Source organism: Pyrus communis, chromosome 8, assembly GCF_963583255.1.
Source record: "Pyrus communis chromosome 8, drPyrComm1.1, whole genome shotgun sequence".
Classification (NCBI taxonomy): Eukaryota; Viridiplantae; Streptophyta; class Magnoliopsida; order Rosales; family Rosaceae; genus Pyrus; species Pyrus communis.
Genome location: NC_084810.1, coordinates 3,612,770 through 3,629,911, shown reverse-complemented (window position 1 = coordinate 3,629,911; position 17,142 = coordinate 3,612,770). Strand labels below are relative to the sequence as shown.

Genomic DNA, 17,142 nt, shown 5'->3' with positions numbered 1-17,142 from the left:
AAACGATCTTATTTACACTAAAAGGGAGAATGTGAGCTTAGCCTCATAATGAACTAGCAATAATATGATTCAAAGTCACATTTGGCGAGAATCGAACCTAAGTACAAGTGAAGAGAAATACTACTAGACTGTAGTACTAAGTGACTATTTTTTATTATGTTGTAGCCAATTTTCTAACGGAAGAGAGAGGGTGCGTCAAGAGAGATTGGAGCGAAAATAAGCGTATAGAAATTGTAGAATGTTTAGGAATATTATTTCTTCTACATTAATGTCTTTATTTATAGTTTATCATGAAAAAAGAAAAACTTGTCATCTAAGTAAATACAAAGTTTAATAAAAAAAGAATTGCTAAACTAATGAAAAATCTTAAATCCAATTTACTTAAAATCTACACAGTAACACATGGGCTTACAACGCTCGCAACATGTTATACTTTTTCCTCCTAAAAAAAGAAGGGAGATTATATTCACACATCTCAAATTACTTCACTCACACCTTTTTAATTTTTTAATATTTTTTATCAAGTATTAATGGTGTGTAGAAAATATTAAAAAATTAAAAAGATGTGAAAGAAGTAACTTGATGTGTGAATATAATCTTTCAAACAAAAAAAAAAAATCACTTTGAGGGAAAAGTGAAAAAGGAAATAAGAAAAGGCAAGATACAAAAAACAAATCAAGAGAGAAGGAGAGTGAAAGAAAAGCACACGGTTTGTCTGTACACTACACAAATCACAGCTCCCACTCTCAAAAGTACGCAGCAAAAACACAGCCCCATCTCGTACTTGCTAAACTAAATTCAAAAATCCCCAAAACCAGTTTCCTCTGCACCTCAGAGGCCATGATTTTCCGTAAAGCTTCTTGTACTTGAAAATTCAAAGCCAAGCAATTGCCTTTTGGGTTTTGTAAATCAGTGCAATGAGAAATTCCCATCTCTTCCTCACTCTCCTAACACTCACTGTCACTTACTCCCTCCGATTCCAAGCTCATGCTGCTCCTGCAGGTAAACTTTCAGTCACCATCTTCCTCTGGCTTTCTCTGATGGTTCAGATTGTATGTTTGATCTGTTTGGCAACTGGGTTTGCTTTGTTTCTTCATTTACTTCTCTTATTTTGCTTGAAATATTTTATCATATTATTAAAAAATAAAAACCGACTTTGGAATATTGCTTTGCATACATAATTAGATACCCAATTATTCATTTTTCTTGGTTCTGCCTACTGGGATCTGTTTGTTCTGATATTCCCAAATAACCCTCTTTCTCTCTCATTCATTTAGTAATGATAGTATGTTGGGTTTCTGTGATCTGTTTACAGGGGATTTCAGATACTTGTTGTTACTGCACTTGTAATATTGTTTTGAGTTAAATTGTGTTTGCTCAGGGCCATTGATAAAGCGCTTGTCTTCTCTTCTCAAGTGGACTAGGGAAATATCCTCCAAAACACCCCAATCAGGTAATTTCAAGTGGCTTTTGCCGCTTAAATGTTTTGGTTTTCGTGAACGTTATGCTTGCTCAAGTAATTTTAACTGTGTTTTATTACAGAAAAGAATGTTCTTCAATTTGAGAATGGGTACTTAGTTGAGACTGTTTTGGAAGGAAATGACATTGGAGTTATTCCTCACAAAATCCGCATCTCAGAGGATGGGGAGCTCTTTGCTGTGGACTCCGTTAATAGCAACGTTATGCGCATTACTCCACCGTTGTCCCAATGTATGCAACAATACTTATACTGTTTCACCTTACTTGAGATTTGTTTCCGGCTTCTCCCTAACTTAATATTTGTATTTGTTGTTTAAATCTTTTGACATTTATTGGTTTTGTGTTCCTCTTTTTTCGTCAGATAAAATTTCTGTATATCAATTACTTGATGCTAATAATTTTCTTATAAAGAAAGTAACAAGATGGTGCTTACAGTCCTGTAGTGTAGGTTAACTGTGGAATTCAATAATCAATATTGATGAGTTGCATTGTTATATGAATTATTATCTTTTTCATAATACATTCCTTGATTTCCAATTTTCATTTTTGAACATTTCATTGCTGCAGATAGTAGGGGAAGATTGGTTGCTGGGTCATTTCAGGGTTACGCTGGACATGTTGATGGGAAGTCAAGTGATGCTCGTTTCAATCATCCCGAAGGTGTAACCATGGATGATAAAGGGAATGTGTATGTTGCTGATACCTTGAATCACGCCATACGAAAGATTGGAGACGCTGGTATGTACATGTCATTTTCATAGTTATTTAGAAGCTTATACAGGTGAAAGCTGGCAACAAGTGAAAGTAAATATGAGTGAAAATATCAAATTTCTTTATGTATGTGTGCATGTATTTATGTTGAATTAGTGAAACTAGAGTATAGAAACGTAACTTGTACATGGGAGTGTAAACTGTTAAATTTCAAAATTTTGTTAACTTTTTTGTTTTATCTGAAAACCATTTTTGCGAATCCCTTTGTAGAGAGGAGCATATTTCAATTTCTGAAATTCTAATGCAAACTGTTTGCAGGAGTAACAACCATTGCGGGTGGGAAATCAAATGTTGCAGGCTATAGAGATGGGCCCAGTGAGGATGCCATGTTCTCAAATGATTTCGATATCATATATGTTCAGCCTACTTGTTCATTGCTAGTTGTTGATAGAGGAAATGCTGCTCTCCGGCAGATCTCTCTCAACCAGGAGGATTGTGATTATCAGTACAGTTCAATTTCTGCCACAGGTTTGATCCCATGCTGTTTATGTTCAGTTTCCATTCATTAGGCATAATTACGATGGTTGGTGGTATGACTGTTATATTAGTTTGACCATGCTAGTTGTTTAAGCAAGCATACTCGTCAGTCTTCATGTACATAGTGTTTTACCCCTACAATTTGCATAGGTTACTATAATCGATTCTCCTTTTAGTTTATGTAAGTATGGTTTCACATACTGTATATGAATATTTGAAATGATCTGTATCAGTTAGCTCTGCAGACAAAGGGTCGCCTATGTGTTTTATTAAGTCTATTACTAAAGATGTCATATTGATGGTTTATGTCTTAAGGGATCCAAAGAAATAGCAGGGTTTTATTGCCAAACTATTATATGCAGATGTGAGAAATAAGCACCAACTGGACACCAAATTGAGGCCACTGCATTTTGCTTCCAATATAAAGAATATGATTATGTGGACATGCTGCCTTCTGCAGAAGATATATATAGCATCTCCAGTTTCTTTAAACGTTACAGATTCTGTTAATGATTTGCTCCGACCTTTTTACAATTATATATTGTAATACCATTTAGTTGCTTTATATTATTAACCTTCTCTTCAAAGGTTTTTCTTAAGCTTGGGATAATTCTTGGTTATGTGCTGCATTAAAATATATGGTATATATGATGTTTCACAATGATTAGGCCATCAAATTCTGCTTAAGATTGTGAAGCATCGTTCTGACTGATATTTGTGGGTCTTTTGCAGATATCCTTATGGTTGTTGGTGCTGTCTTGGCAGGGTATACTACATGCATACTGCAGCAGGGATATGGACCTTATTTCTTATCGAGAACGGTATGCTTCTTATGATTTACTAATGCGAAATATAAAATAAATGCTCGTCCCTGTTCCAGTCTTGAACCTTTGTTTTCCAAAATTTGATTGATTTTTCATCCCATCTCAGCTGAAAATGCATCTCAAGTGAAACATGTTATTAAGGAAAAGATTTATTTCTGCCCTTATTATTTTCATTACTGCTTGCGCATGCTTTTATATTCACTATTCTCATCTGTTTTGCGTTCAAAGTATTCATTAATGTCTGAAGTTTTCTCATGGAAAGCAAAAAGTTTGGGCTTTACTGCCCCTTATGTGGTTTTACTGTTCTTAGAGTTTTTCGTTGGGCTAGCGAAGTCAATCCATTTCATTCTTTATGCCTTACAATGGAGCTGTGTAGGTTTCCCACATTGGTAAATTTTATTTATGCAAGTTGTGTTCTTCGCTTAATCTAATGCATAACTGGTGCAGCAACCGCTTTCAAAGAGTGAAATGAAAGAACATCCAAGCAATGGGAAATCCACGCTACTTGTGAAAAGCATGAAAGAGGAACCGGGATGGCCATCTTTTGGACAGCTTGTCAGTGATCTATCCAAGCTTGGACTTGCAGCATCGGCTGGCATATTCGTTCACTTCCTTCCGTCGCGTTTTATGCCTGGTGGCTCCCAGAAAGGCCTAACACCATTAAAAGGTTCTCTTAGGATGCCTGAAGATGAAGCCGAGGCTCCAGTAGTTCAGAGACAAAATGCTCCTGCTCCTCTGTCTGAAACTCGACAGGCCTATACTCCCAATGCAAGTGAGAAGTATTCAGATATGAAGCCACCAAAAATGAAGTCAACTAGTTTCAAAGATCCCTCTTTGTCAAGCAAGCACCGGTCTTCAAAACGACAGGACTCTGCAGAATTCTATGGATCTGGTGAGGTTTCTTCTCATAGCAGGTCTAAGAGCCAGAAAGAAAGAACAAGGCATCGCCAGCGAGAGAAGAGTGGAGAGGTAGTTTATGGCACAGTTGGAGCAGAACCAAAACCGATGGATATGAAGGCAGCGGGCTATGACAATCTGAAGTTTGAAAATTACAACATGAGGAGCAGGTATGGGGCTGATAGTTCATACCGCTTATGATCAAACTGTGACCCCGTGACTACCCTTTGCCACGCTGCAAATTTCAGCTAGTTTTTGCCTGATTTTGAATGTGTATCCCGTGAGTCTGCACATTTGTTACTAAAGATGTGTTTTGAAGAGGGAAAAAAATACAGATGGCTGACGATTCTAAACAAGTATTATCTACATAGGACTGTTTAGTCCAGGCACCATACACTGCAGTCATTTTGTGAGGAAGTTAATGAGAAACTGAGACATGCAGAAGTGGATTTGCATATTTTCTTGTTTCTTCTTTTGTTTGCATAGTAGACAACGACTTTCGTGACATAAGGATGCCATGTATTGTGGCGGTATTCCTTGCCAGACACGCATCACCATATGAGAAAGTTAAAACGCATGACATGCAGCATCTTTGACTTAGAATACCACCATGAGATACTACAATTACATTTACGTTGTAGGTGAGTTCCTCTCGCGTAATAGGGTTGGTAGTTTAGCATAAAGTGATTTTTTAGACTATTGTAATTTACAAAGAGAAAATTTGAACTCGAGTACAAGGAAGCAGGGAGCAGATATATTTCCTTGATCAACTGACTTAATTTATATTTGTAATGAAGTAAGTAGTTGGAAATTCATACAAATCAACTTGATATTGTTGGAAAGATGACATAATACCAAGACCATTATCTTAAAAGTGAACTTGAATATGCAAGTATTTCCAAAAATAAAAATTTAATGGTCATAATCATATGTTTATAGTAGATGGGTGGATATGGGTAGATGACTCTTCCAAAAGATGCTGCTTTCATTTGGACAGAGATTTGGCTTTAGATAATTATCCATTATTTTCTAACTTTAGGAGGACCTGAAAGATGAAAAAAAAAAAAAAAAAAAAAAAAAGAGGGTTGATGACATATAGTCCGTATTGAAAGGAAACAGCCACCAAAATCTACATTATTGAAACAATTAGCATTATGAAGAGTATGTAGACCTATAAATTATTATTGCATATGGGAAGGATGGACTGAGATCCTCTCCGGATCAGTCCCGTGGGGATCTTGCGGATCCATTGATCATAGTCGTTGGTACAAATCCAACGGCCAAAAAATTTCTTCTCCTGCAATCACGTCGTCCGCTTCTTCCTTCTCCATCCCTGAAAGTTCCTCCCTTCATGGCCATGTCAGTTCCCTCTCGTCTCCAAAGGTATAATCTTCATTCCATTTCCCTGTTATGCTTCGTTTCGTTGCCAATTAATCAATGAAATTTCCAAAGTTTTGATTTTTTTTTTTTTGGTTTGAGATTCTGAGTTTACTTGGATTTTTCCGGCAACCAAGGTTCTCTGTCTCCCCTCCTCTTGATCAATTGGGCTGCAGAAATTTGAGCATGTGGAGCAAAGAATTTGTAGACATGGGAAAGGAGAATTCTTGCAGACATGCCGAAGAAGAGAAGGGGAAGAAGCAACAGAAAAAGAGAGAGGAGACGACCTCGTTTTGCGTGAAACATATTAAAATAAAAATAAATTTGACCGTTGGATTTATATCGTGCGGTTTCGCTCAACGGATGCGCAAGATCGCTACAAGACTGATCCGGAGAGGATCTCTGTCCAGGAAGAATAAGGGTAAGAAACCCTATGAACTCTTCAATTCGACCAAATTAAGGCCATCTGCTACTGAAGGTTGGTCAGATGATTCATTTTAATACTCTAGTTTTTCAAAAAATTAATATTTTAATGAATAATGCAGCGGCATATTTCTTACCATCTCTAACTGAGGGTTAAAGGGCCATAAGACTCGTTTTAGCCCTGTCATTAAAAATCATCTTCAACCGAGGGCTATATGGCCAAACATAATTTATTATTTAAATTTAAAAACTACAACAATTTAATTTTAAAAATACAACTTAAATTTAAAAACTACAACTAAAATTAAAAAAATACAACTTAATTATTTCAAAGTCAAATGTGAGAGGTTTTATTTAGAGAGAGTGTGTCACAACCCGTCCCGGAATTTTTAATTCCGAGGACGTGAAGTTACGAAGATGCCCTTAAACGGGACTAAGGGGCGTAAAGTTGGCATTGGTTTTTACCTGAAGTTCCTAAACTAATGTTAATTGGAATATTCATTAGTTTTAGGGACTTAAATTTAAGACTTAGAACTAGGTTTATATGTTATAACTTGATGATTTGGGGATTGGGTAGGAACCCCACATCCCTCAAATCTCTCCCCCATTCCCGTACCTTGTCTCCCTCTCTCTCCTCCCTCACAAACCTCTCATTCTCTCTGTCAGTTCTCTCTCTCTCCTTCAAACTCACACGGACCACCCACAAACCACCCTAAAACTATACCAACGAAGGATCTAAGACCACCATCGTACTCCTGAAGACCACACGAACACGATGGTATCAATTTCAGGTGAGTTTCACTTTGGAAAACATGGATTTCAATTTCACTGTGCGTGTGCACTGTTCATGCACACGTAAAACTTGATGTTTTTTGGGATTTTGAAGCTTGTAGGAAGCTTGATGAGGTCCTAAGGAAGCTCGGAGTGCTTCGTTTGAAGGATTTGGACGTCGGGATCACGAACTGTAAGTTCGGCCGAATTTTCGTATTTTTGGAAAAGTTTGATTCCGTTGTTTTTAGGCCCTAAAACTAGTCCAACGTGGTAGATTATGATTAGGGCTTCATTTTGGTATAAATTACGTGAAAAATGGACGTAGGAACACGGAGAACGACAAGTTCAAAGTTTGGCCGGAGCTTTCGGGGCTTTTTCTGGTGAATCCACACCGAGTTAGAGGTCAAGGAAGGTATGGATGTGTTCGTCTCGTCAATACCTTCATTTTGATATATAGTACGTCGAAAATAGTTAAGAAATGAAGAAGTTATGACACTTTGAAGTTTACCCAGAAATTCCGACAAACCACCCACCTCCGGCGAAACCAGTCCGGCGACGCGAGGAAGAAGACGCGCGTGTGGGTAGCGCGTGAACAGGGCGCGTGGAGGCGCGTGAGAGCTCCAAATTGAGTTCTGAAAATTGTCACGTGTTCGTGACGTCGTGTAGATCACCGTGGTATATTCATACACCCAAATTGAGCAATGTATGAGAAAGTTATGGACAAATGTTTGTGTATGTGCGTTTAATTGATGATTTTATAATTATTCTTTTATAGGTGAAACTGGTGCGAACAATGAATGTAACCAAACTAGGCGTGAGGGTTACGAGCCGGCTACTTATCAGTGAGTGGGCTTTTGTTTTCCGTATATACCTATATACATTTAAATTCCCAGAAATAGATTAAAAAGGGGTAATTGATTTATGCCATGCACTTTATTATTATCACTTATGCATCATCACATGCATTAGTAGCGGCATACATTTATATATGTGTATTGGTGTTGTGGACGCACAGGTAAGTGCCAGGTAAGTGGTATTCATGTTTGTATGCAGTAGTAGTTTGAGATGCTTAGAGAACTCATAATCTGCACCCCCGGTGTTAGTGTTCCCGCCCGTGGCCAGGGCACAGCCTTCACATGTATGTTCACCTCCCGCACCACACGCTCAGCTTGGATCCAAGTAGGTGCACAGCCTGTCGTACAGACCACATTAGGTGGTTCCGACTCGTAGGTGACCCGCAATTTATCGCACAGCTTCACGTGATCGTAGCACTAGAGCGTATATATATATTACACCAAGCCTGTCGTACAGACCACGTTAGGTGGTTCCGACTCGTGTGCAGATTCAGTTATTGAGTTTGAGATTTGAGCTCTATATGCAGCCGTACAGGTCACGTTAGGTGACTCCCGGCTGCCAGATTTTATGATATTGATATGAGTTATGCTTGAGCATTTACATTTATTATGAGATTCTGATGTGGCATATTCTCGAGCATGAATGACATATTTTGGAGCATGATTGACATATCTATACATACGTATATATGTTCATTTTCTGGGAAGTATACAGGTTTTACGGCGAGGGGTTAGAATGTATTTTGCTAAAGAGTTTTCAAAGAGCTTGTTTTTGCCCACTCACGCTTTTGGTTTTGCGCCCCTCCAGGTTCAAGAATTGCAAAGGTGTGGTGACTACGAGGAAATTCAACGGTGTTCTGACAGAATGGACCAAATGAGGACTCACCTTCGGGTGTTTCATTTTAGAAGTTGTATATTTTAAAGCTTCCGAACTGTGCAAATGGTTACGTCACTCTCACGTGACGGCCAACATGCCCTCCTTCGGGACGGGGTGTGTCAGAGTGTGTATCTCTTCTCTACTAATTAATAAAACACTCGTTGTCAATCAAAATCCTATAAAATTATCAATTTAACCCTCTAATTAAAACATAACATAAATAAGAAATATAGGGCTAAAGTGTAATTTCACACAACCAAATTTTGCTCTTTTTTTTTTTCTTTTCAAAACCTCCCCAACATGTAATTCTAATATATCTCTAATTAAAAAAAAAAAAAAAAAAAAAAAAAAAAACTTTCTCACTCCCACATTCTCTGTCACTCTCTTCCTCTCTTCTTCTATTTCAAAAACAAAAATAAAAAATTTTCTCACACACTTTGTGTGTGCCCATATGCTAGTATATAAAAAGGAAGTGGGTGGGAGAGTCCCACATTGGCGGTGGGAGAGGAAGTAGAAAAAAAAAATGAGAAAAAGGAAGTGGGTGGAAGAGGAAGTATAAAAAAAAAAAATGGAAGTGGGTGGGATTTGAGCAAGCTCTAAAGCCTATAAAAAGAACACCGACACATTCAACCAAACATACTTTTCGGACTATTATTAAACAAATTTTGTAAAAAAAAAGAAGAGCCCTTTGGCCTGGCCCTCGATTGGAAATGGTTTTAGGGTTTTTTTCGACCCTCTGGACCTTTCGGTTGGCGATGACCTAAACCACTCTAAATGCTTTCAAGTCAATTACTTGGCACGGGTGAACTTTAAAGTTTTATGGCACGTAAGCTAAATTTATTAGGAATGGATTAAAAATCAGATAAATGAACTTAAAAATGTCAAGAAGTAATGTATTATTTAGAACTTTTAAATGACAATGTGTCATTTGAAAAATTGTGTGTAGTGTCTTTGTCAAACACTTAATAGTGTTTTAGTACTATTTTGGTAGTACTTGAGCAGTTCTGAGTCTTCTTCTAGTGCATTTTTTATAACTGAGTCTAAAATTTCTCGAAACGTTGAAGTTTATTTGTTATTGACATAAGAGTAAAGACATAAATGCGACTTCGTTATTTGAAAACAAGTTAATAAGTACCGATTCTACCATTTTTACTTCAATTTTAAAATAAAAATAAGATTTCTTTGAATGTTACAGCAAAGATTAGAGAGTAACTAAACATTTCATACACCAACACAAAAGCAAATGGCTAGTTGCCATTCTTGGCCCACTCCCAAAAGGGAGAAAAATGAGGACGTGACTAACAGCCAACTCATTTTTCACTAACCTCGGTCCTTCACTTTCTACAAAGAAACAATTTGTATAAAATAAGTTCATCGTGTATAATTTTTTAATTAAATAATATAATTAAATTTTCTACATGTAATATAATATAATGTTCTGATTGGATAATATAATCATATATATAATATTATATTATTAATATAAGAATCACTATAACGATTTATCTGTTACATGTGAAAATTAAAAAAAATATTGTAAAGAAAAAAAGAAGAAGAAAAAGTAGAAGATGTTTACCGTCATCCGTATATAATTGAGGAATGATTAATTAAATCATAAAAAATAAAAAGTTCTTAAAAAAAAAATCTAATAAAGCTCCCTTCTTTTACTATTACAACGCTCAATTTCTCACCGGAAAACCCGCAGGCTCTCTCGCCGGAATCGGAATCGGGTCGGGTTGGCCGGGTTGCTCCACTTTTGACTTTGCGTCTTCACGGAGCTGAACCTGGAAGCTCAAAGCTGCTCGCTTGCTTCTTCTTCTTCTTCTTCTTCTCCTCTGCTCGGAGCTCTCAATCTCTTGGGTTCCCATTTTTGACCGTCTCTCTGTATAATGGGTTGTGCTGGATCGTCACAGACCAAAGGAGACGGTGAGGTTACTCTATCATTCTCTCTGCCTCTGTTGCTTTTGTTTATCTTTTGGCTTCGGTGTTTTAGCTTCTGTTTGGCTGCTGGGAAAACGCAGGAAAAGGAAAGTTGAAAAATCTTTGAAGAAATTGAAAATAATTGTGATTTCTGGAAATGGTTGAGCTTAGCTGAGCTCAGCTGAGTCAGGCTGCTGAATTCTTTGATTTTCTTGAAAAAATTGATTAACATGTTATTGGGGTTTATGAATTGTTGTTATTTTAGTTTCAAGAATTAGCTTTTGATATAGTTTGGATTTCGCAAGATTCATATGCTTTTTTGTATTGACAAATAATGCTGAAGAAGATGATTAGTTGCATTTTGGTAGATAGAGTTAAGAAGATAATGAGGCAATGGCATTGGGTTTAGCCGAGGAATCGACCGTCTGAAACTTGCGGTTCTGGAGATGGATTTAGGCCTTTAAATGTGTTTTCGACCATCAATCTGCACATTGCCAAGCCGGAGTTAGTTTTTTATGCCGAAGATGGTATTTTTGTGCCGAAGATGTTATAGGAAATTGTTTGATTCGGACAATTTTGTTGGTGTTATTTTGTTTCTGATTTTGACATCCACGTGTGATTGTCGATACTAATTTTCCGGTCTGTATGTTGGACATTTATGTGATCGAAAGTGAAAAGTAGTAGATGGGTATTTTAGTTATCCAGCATCTTCTCTCTTCCCATTTAAGTTCACGTCATTCCTGCATGTATCTGTGTTATCTGCAATTGATATTGTGAATCACAATCTGGAAGGTCTGCAAATGATATGCATGAGATAGGATTTTAGCTTAGCATCCCATCATCGTATTGTGAAGAATAGACTGCTGGAAGGAGATCTTAGGTCCTATGTCTGTTCTTGAAGGCATTGTGCATAATGTTGAAACATCGCTAATTTCCTTTCAGGCTAGTTATACCACAAGTATTTCATTTTTAGTTCGCAAAACAATATTAATAGTAAATTAAATAGGGGAAAGGAAACAAGTAGTTTCTTGTATTCCGTGCTTCAGTTGATGGAATATAGTTCTCACAGTTTTCTTTTGATTAGGATATCCTTGATTATAATTTGATTTTCAATTTGCGCTGAAGAAATTTGATAATTTGAGTTTTAAAAGCACTGGAAGTTAAGAGGCAATACTTAGAACTTTCTGTTTAACAGGGGCTTTGAAGAAGATTAGGAAGCCAAAACCCTGGAAGCATCCTCAGCCGTTAACAAAGTCTCAACTCTTGCAGATGCGTGAAGAGTTTTGGGACACTGCTCCTCACTATGGAGGAAGGAAAGGTAATATTTCCTCTGGATGTACATATATTGACAAGTGCAGAAGATTTTTTGGGTTCCACCGAAGGTTCTTAATTCAAATAGTTGTATCATTTTTTACTTTTACTTGTTTCTAAGTTCCTATTGGGGCACAATATTTTTATTTAACAAAACAACTCGCATACTGTGAAATGATAACAAAACAAAGGGTGGCAACTTACAAAGGACTATAGAATGAGTTTATATATGAACACGCAGTCGAGGGAAAATTAGGGAACATCTCTGGAATCTGGTGCAGTATAGAGTTAGAGTGAGCTGATTGTATAGAAGGGTGATAGAAGCTCTTATCATGTGACTATTAACTAGAAAGCAACTGGATGAAATACTTAATTGCTTTTCTAGTCATGTTAAAAATGTCAACATTAGCAGTTGGTCTGAGAAGGGTTTCCTTTGAGTCGTTTGAGTTCAATTTAACAAACATATGTACTCATTCGAGACTGAATGACCATTGAGGTCCATAAGTGTTAAGAAGAACGTGACTATGAGTCTATGAGATATTAAATTATGTATGTTTTGGTAAATTTGCTTTCATCCTGAATAATTCATGATTTCTCTACAAACCCGAATTTCAGTATTGAGTGAACATTCTTAGTAGTGTAGGGGAATATGATTTTCTTATATTGTTGTATGCTCTCTGGTGCAGTGTGCCAAGATGGCTGTTGCAGTATCTGTCTTTAGTCTTGTGCTAGTTGTGCTTCCCTTTTCGGATTGATGAGTGTGGGGTGGGGTGGTGGTGTTGGTGGAGTTGAAAGGGTTGTTCATTACATTTGATTATTGTTGTCACCATCTAAGAATTTAGCTTTTACTTAGTTTGGAGCACCTATTAGAGCTCAATATGTATTGTTTGAAAGTACTTTGATATATTGAGTAACCCAGGAACTTGTCTAGAAAGTCTTGTAGCTGACAAGTGAGCACTTTTTGTTAAATGAAGGCAAACCTGAGGTACGAATAAGGGAGAACCAAAGCTAACTAGATAAGAGAATAAAGATTTTCACGTCATGTGAATGCAATGACAGCTAATGGCTGACCCAAAAAAAAAAAAATAAATAAAATAAAGAGGATTAGCTTCTTGTCCAAGTCTTTAAGATATGATTTGTAATTTTGTATTTAGTTGAACAAGTCCTTCACTAGTGGTCACCACTAACCTCAGGATTAACGAGAACAATTGAAAATTGTTGCAATATTACCAATGTTCACACATTTTTTTTCCGTAACATGATATTGGTTCAGAATCGTATAAGCACAGAAAAGTGATTATTGTGGTCATTTTCTTGTTTGATTTTGAATTGCTACTGTGGTTTTTGTTTCCCTTTTCTTGCATTCTTCACACATGTTATATTTGAAACAAAAATTTCGCTTGTACTGTACATTAGAGATTTGGGATGCACTTCGAGCTGCTTCTGAGGCAGATCTAAGCCTTGCACAAGCGATTGTGGACAGTGCTGGGGTCATTGTTCAAAGTGCTGATTTGACAATTTGCTATGACGAAAGAGGTAGTTAACCATTTTGCACTTTTCTTCATAACTATTTCCTGCCCCCAATAAACTCAAATGCTATGCAGTTTTTTTTTTTCCTGTCTTTAAGCATGTTTGTGTGCGTGTTGCATTTTAAAGTCAATAGCCAGTCTAAATATGCGTTTACCGGTTTATGTTGTATGCACCATTGTTGGCGTGTGAGCTTTTTCCGTCTCTGTACAAATGGCCAATTGCCCTTCATATTTTATTGCCTTCATTTTCAAATCCTCTTAGCGTGCCCTTACATTACCCCCTTGCAGGTGCAAAATATGAACTACCCAAGTATGTTTTGAGCGAGCCAACCAACTTAATTCAAGAGAGTTGACTCGAGAGAGGATATGACAAACTTTGTTCACAGGATCGATTGTAAATCATGTATATTTTTCTCTCGTCGCTTCCATATCTTAAATAGAGATGGTCACTTTTACGCCTTTCCTTTCACATTCACTTGAATTCTTCTTAGTTTGCTGCAAGTTTGTTCTGTTAAGTGAACAGTAACGCAAGTGTTTGAATTTTATCTCTCTCTCTCTCTCCCCCACCCACCCGAATGGTAGCTTTTACTGATCGTTTTCACTCTGTTTCGAGCTGATGTCCGAATAGAATCATAAGAGTCCTGATAGAAAGGAAATTTTGAATTTTGATAAATTTTACTAGAGTAAATCTCAATTACATTTACTAAAGTTTTTGCATGATGTGATTCAATGCTTGTGCAGTTTGTCAAAAAGTTTTAGAATTACCATATAGAAAAACAAAAGTACAAGAAAATTGGTCGAAATCTCGACCACAAGATGCTAAAATGTTACCATCAACGACTGTCGATAACATTGCTCAAAATGTAACTTACAAAAACCGCAGAACAACAATGCACTTGATTAAGTCATCACTGATTCATCTACATTGCTTTGATTCGAATCTTTAAAATACTCCACCATGTCATCGGTCCAGTTCTGAGCTCGAAGTTCAGCGACTTCCCAATCCTTCAAGCAAAAATTGCAGTCCAACATTTTCGGAGACTGCATGCTTCTCCTCTGGTCCAAAACCTGCTTACCTGCACTACAAAAAACAAACTCCGGTGCCATTGCAACCACCGAAGGTGCTAGTAGGTCGTGTGCCATAACAGCAAGCCTAGGGAACCAACCCTCGCGCGATTTCCACCATTCTAGAACATCAAGATTGACATACTCTTGATTGCTCATGGTGCCACAGTGATTCATCCCCAAGTATCTGTGAAGTTCAGTAGGTCCATACTTCTGTTCTTCTTTTTTCCTCACTTTTGCATGAAACCGTGCCATCAATCTCTTCGTGTAGTCAATGCTGTGAAATTCGGATTCTTCATCTTCACCTTCTGTTTCTCTCTTTGCAAATTCTGATTCGTAAACCTTGTAAAGGTTATGCAACAATGTCTCGACAGATTTCGCATCAGCTTTCACGGCACGGTTAAGTTCTGGGAAATTTCATTTAACCTCAACTCTACGCCATGTAACTGCATTCGAGGGTCCATTGCAGCAGCTAAACATATACCAGGCAACATTTCCTCGCAGTAATTTCTGAGTTTTGATTCCATTATTTCGTAAACTGGTTTAAACCCGGAATGATCTCTGTGTTCCGAAAATGTAAAACTAATGAAGCAAAGATGCTTGAGAATGAAACAAGAACTGCGAGAATAAACGTTTGAACTCAATGTGGTTGCAGTTTCATAAAAAACCTTCAAAAACTCCATAAAAACAAAGCAAAGCTCCCAATCTTTTTCAAGTAAACAACCGGTATCGGGTTTATTATTGCAAAAATCATAGATTGCATCCTTGTAATCCACCAAAGATCTTAACATCAGATAAGTAGTGTTCCAGTGAGTCCTGCTATCTGGTTTAAACTTTTGGCGTTTTAAACCACGAATTAAACAGAAAGTATTCCAATCATATTGCCTAGAAGAAGAAGAAACATAAACAACAACCGTCCTAAGTGTTTCCAGACGAATTTCCATCAGTTTCAACCCTTCTTGTCGAATTAATCACGTGTCCTAAACATTTCATGTCCGAAAAAGGAACTCCATTAGGATGATGCAGAGCATTTCGAAACATATCAACGATAGCATCGTTGCGAATAACATTATCAAAAGTGATAGCAGAAACTTTGTCATCAATTGAATACTCCCTAAATATATCCATCATGCATTGAAATATGACACAATCACTATGAGGGTATTCGAGCATACGAAAACCAGTAATTCTCTTCTGCAACATCCAAGAAGAATCAATAAAATGCGCAGTCACGCAAACAAAACCAAGCCGATCATCGCTGCAATTCCAAAAACTAGAACTCAAAGAAATTGTACCCGTGAAACTAGCAAATTCTGATCTCAATTTGTCTTCTTTTCGCTAAAAAGTTTCAAGCAGTCGCTTTTAATAAGGAATGGGGGAAGAGTTGTTGGAGTTTGAGACCTCTTGTCCCACATTGGTCAATAGTATTTTTTCATAAGCCTTTATATAGGCTTATTCCCTTTTCTTAGTAATTAGAACTTGGACCATTTGGAAATGGATTGAAGGCTTGAGCCTTATGGTTGCCTGAATTATTCTTGAATAGAATATAATATAGCCTAAATACAATTAATATAATCAGATTCATTAATTTTAATTTTCGGATTAAGTTTTTAAATTATTAATTAAAAAACGTTTTGATTAAAAGACACAGCTGTTAGAAAGAGTTGTACTTGAGTTGTGTGCTTTCAAATACACTGAACAGGTATTTGAAAGGGTGTGAAACAGCCTATATATTTGTAATCACAGTATCCAAGTGAGAATCATCTTTTCTTCCTCCTTATCTTTCGTACAAAATTTCCAGAGAGTAAACACACAAAGCAATTCGCTAGAGTTCTATAATCCGGTGCGGGTTGTAGAATTTGGTATTTGTATCCTGGTCGAGCAGACGTTGTAGAACCATAAGCACAAGAGTGGGACAAAAATACTGTTCGAAGGACATAGCTTTTACGCTAGCCTCTACCTTTTGTGATCAAGTTAGTATCATTGATATTATTATATTAGTTTATGTATTTATTGTATAATTTCATTCTGCACATCAAGTATATTTGGTAAATAAAATATTAGAATTTCAAGTTCTGTTTATTTCTGTTATATTTGTTTATTTCTGAATTGTTCTCAAACAAGAGTAACATACTTTGGTTGAATACAGCCTTTGATGAACATCTCGAATCTGACATTTTCGGCAGGAGTGGAAAGTTGGCCGGTTGAAGTAATGTATTTGGCCATACCTTCTTTGGTATTGTAGTGAAAGTACTCAACAGTTGGTATAGAATTGCTTCCAGAACTATCACTATCAGCAGCTTCATTGATTTCGACATCATCCATGTCCAAAAGAAACTTCGAAAAGATGAATTATGCGGAAAAGATTTTGAAGAGATGATTGAATACTTGTAGCTGTTGAGGACTCGGAGGAGTTGCTAGAAGTGTGTGAGAAAAGGAATGAAGGAGAAGCTTTTGGGTATTTATAGAGAAATTTTAGTGTTTAAATGACACTATTATCCCCAGAACTAGCCGTTGTATATGTCTATTTGGGAATGCAATTGTGTAATTTGACATTATTGATGGGA

At 36.9% G+C, this 17,142-nt stretch overlaps 2 protein-coding genes across 2 annotated transcripts; both read left to right on the top strand.

Moving 5' to 3' along the window:
• The first annotated feature begins 703 nt into the window (after window positions 1-703).
• LOC137742489 (uncharacterized) lies at window positions 704-4,905 on the top strand. The gene is made up of 7 exons (XM_068482372.1): window positions 704-1,002; window positions 1,382-1,453; window positions 1,543-1,710; window positions 2,047-2,217; window positions 2,509-2,718; window positions 3,460-3,548; window positions 3,999-4,905. Exons 1-7 carry the CDS (start codon window positions 918-920, stop codon window positions 4,647-4,649), a joined length of 1,446 nt encoding a protein of 481 aa, XP_068338473.1. The 5' UTR covers window positions 704-917; the 3' UTR covers window positions 4,650-4,905.
• A 5,593-nt stretch (window positions 4,906-10,498) lies between these two features.
• On the top strand, window positions 10,499-14,059 carry LOC137743558 (uncharacterized). The gene is made up of 4 exons (XM_068483473.1): window positions 10,499-10,676; window positions 11,866-11,988; window positions 13,398-13,517; window positions 13,799-14,059. Exons 1-4 carry the CDS (start codon window positions 10,640-10,642, stop codon window positions 13,861-13,863), a joined length of 345 nt encoding a protein of 114 aa, XP_068339574.1. The 5' UTR covers window positions 10,499-10,639; the 3' UTR covers window positions 13,864-14,059.
• Window positions 14,060-17,142: the final 3,083 nt, after the last annotated feature.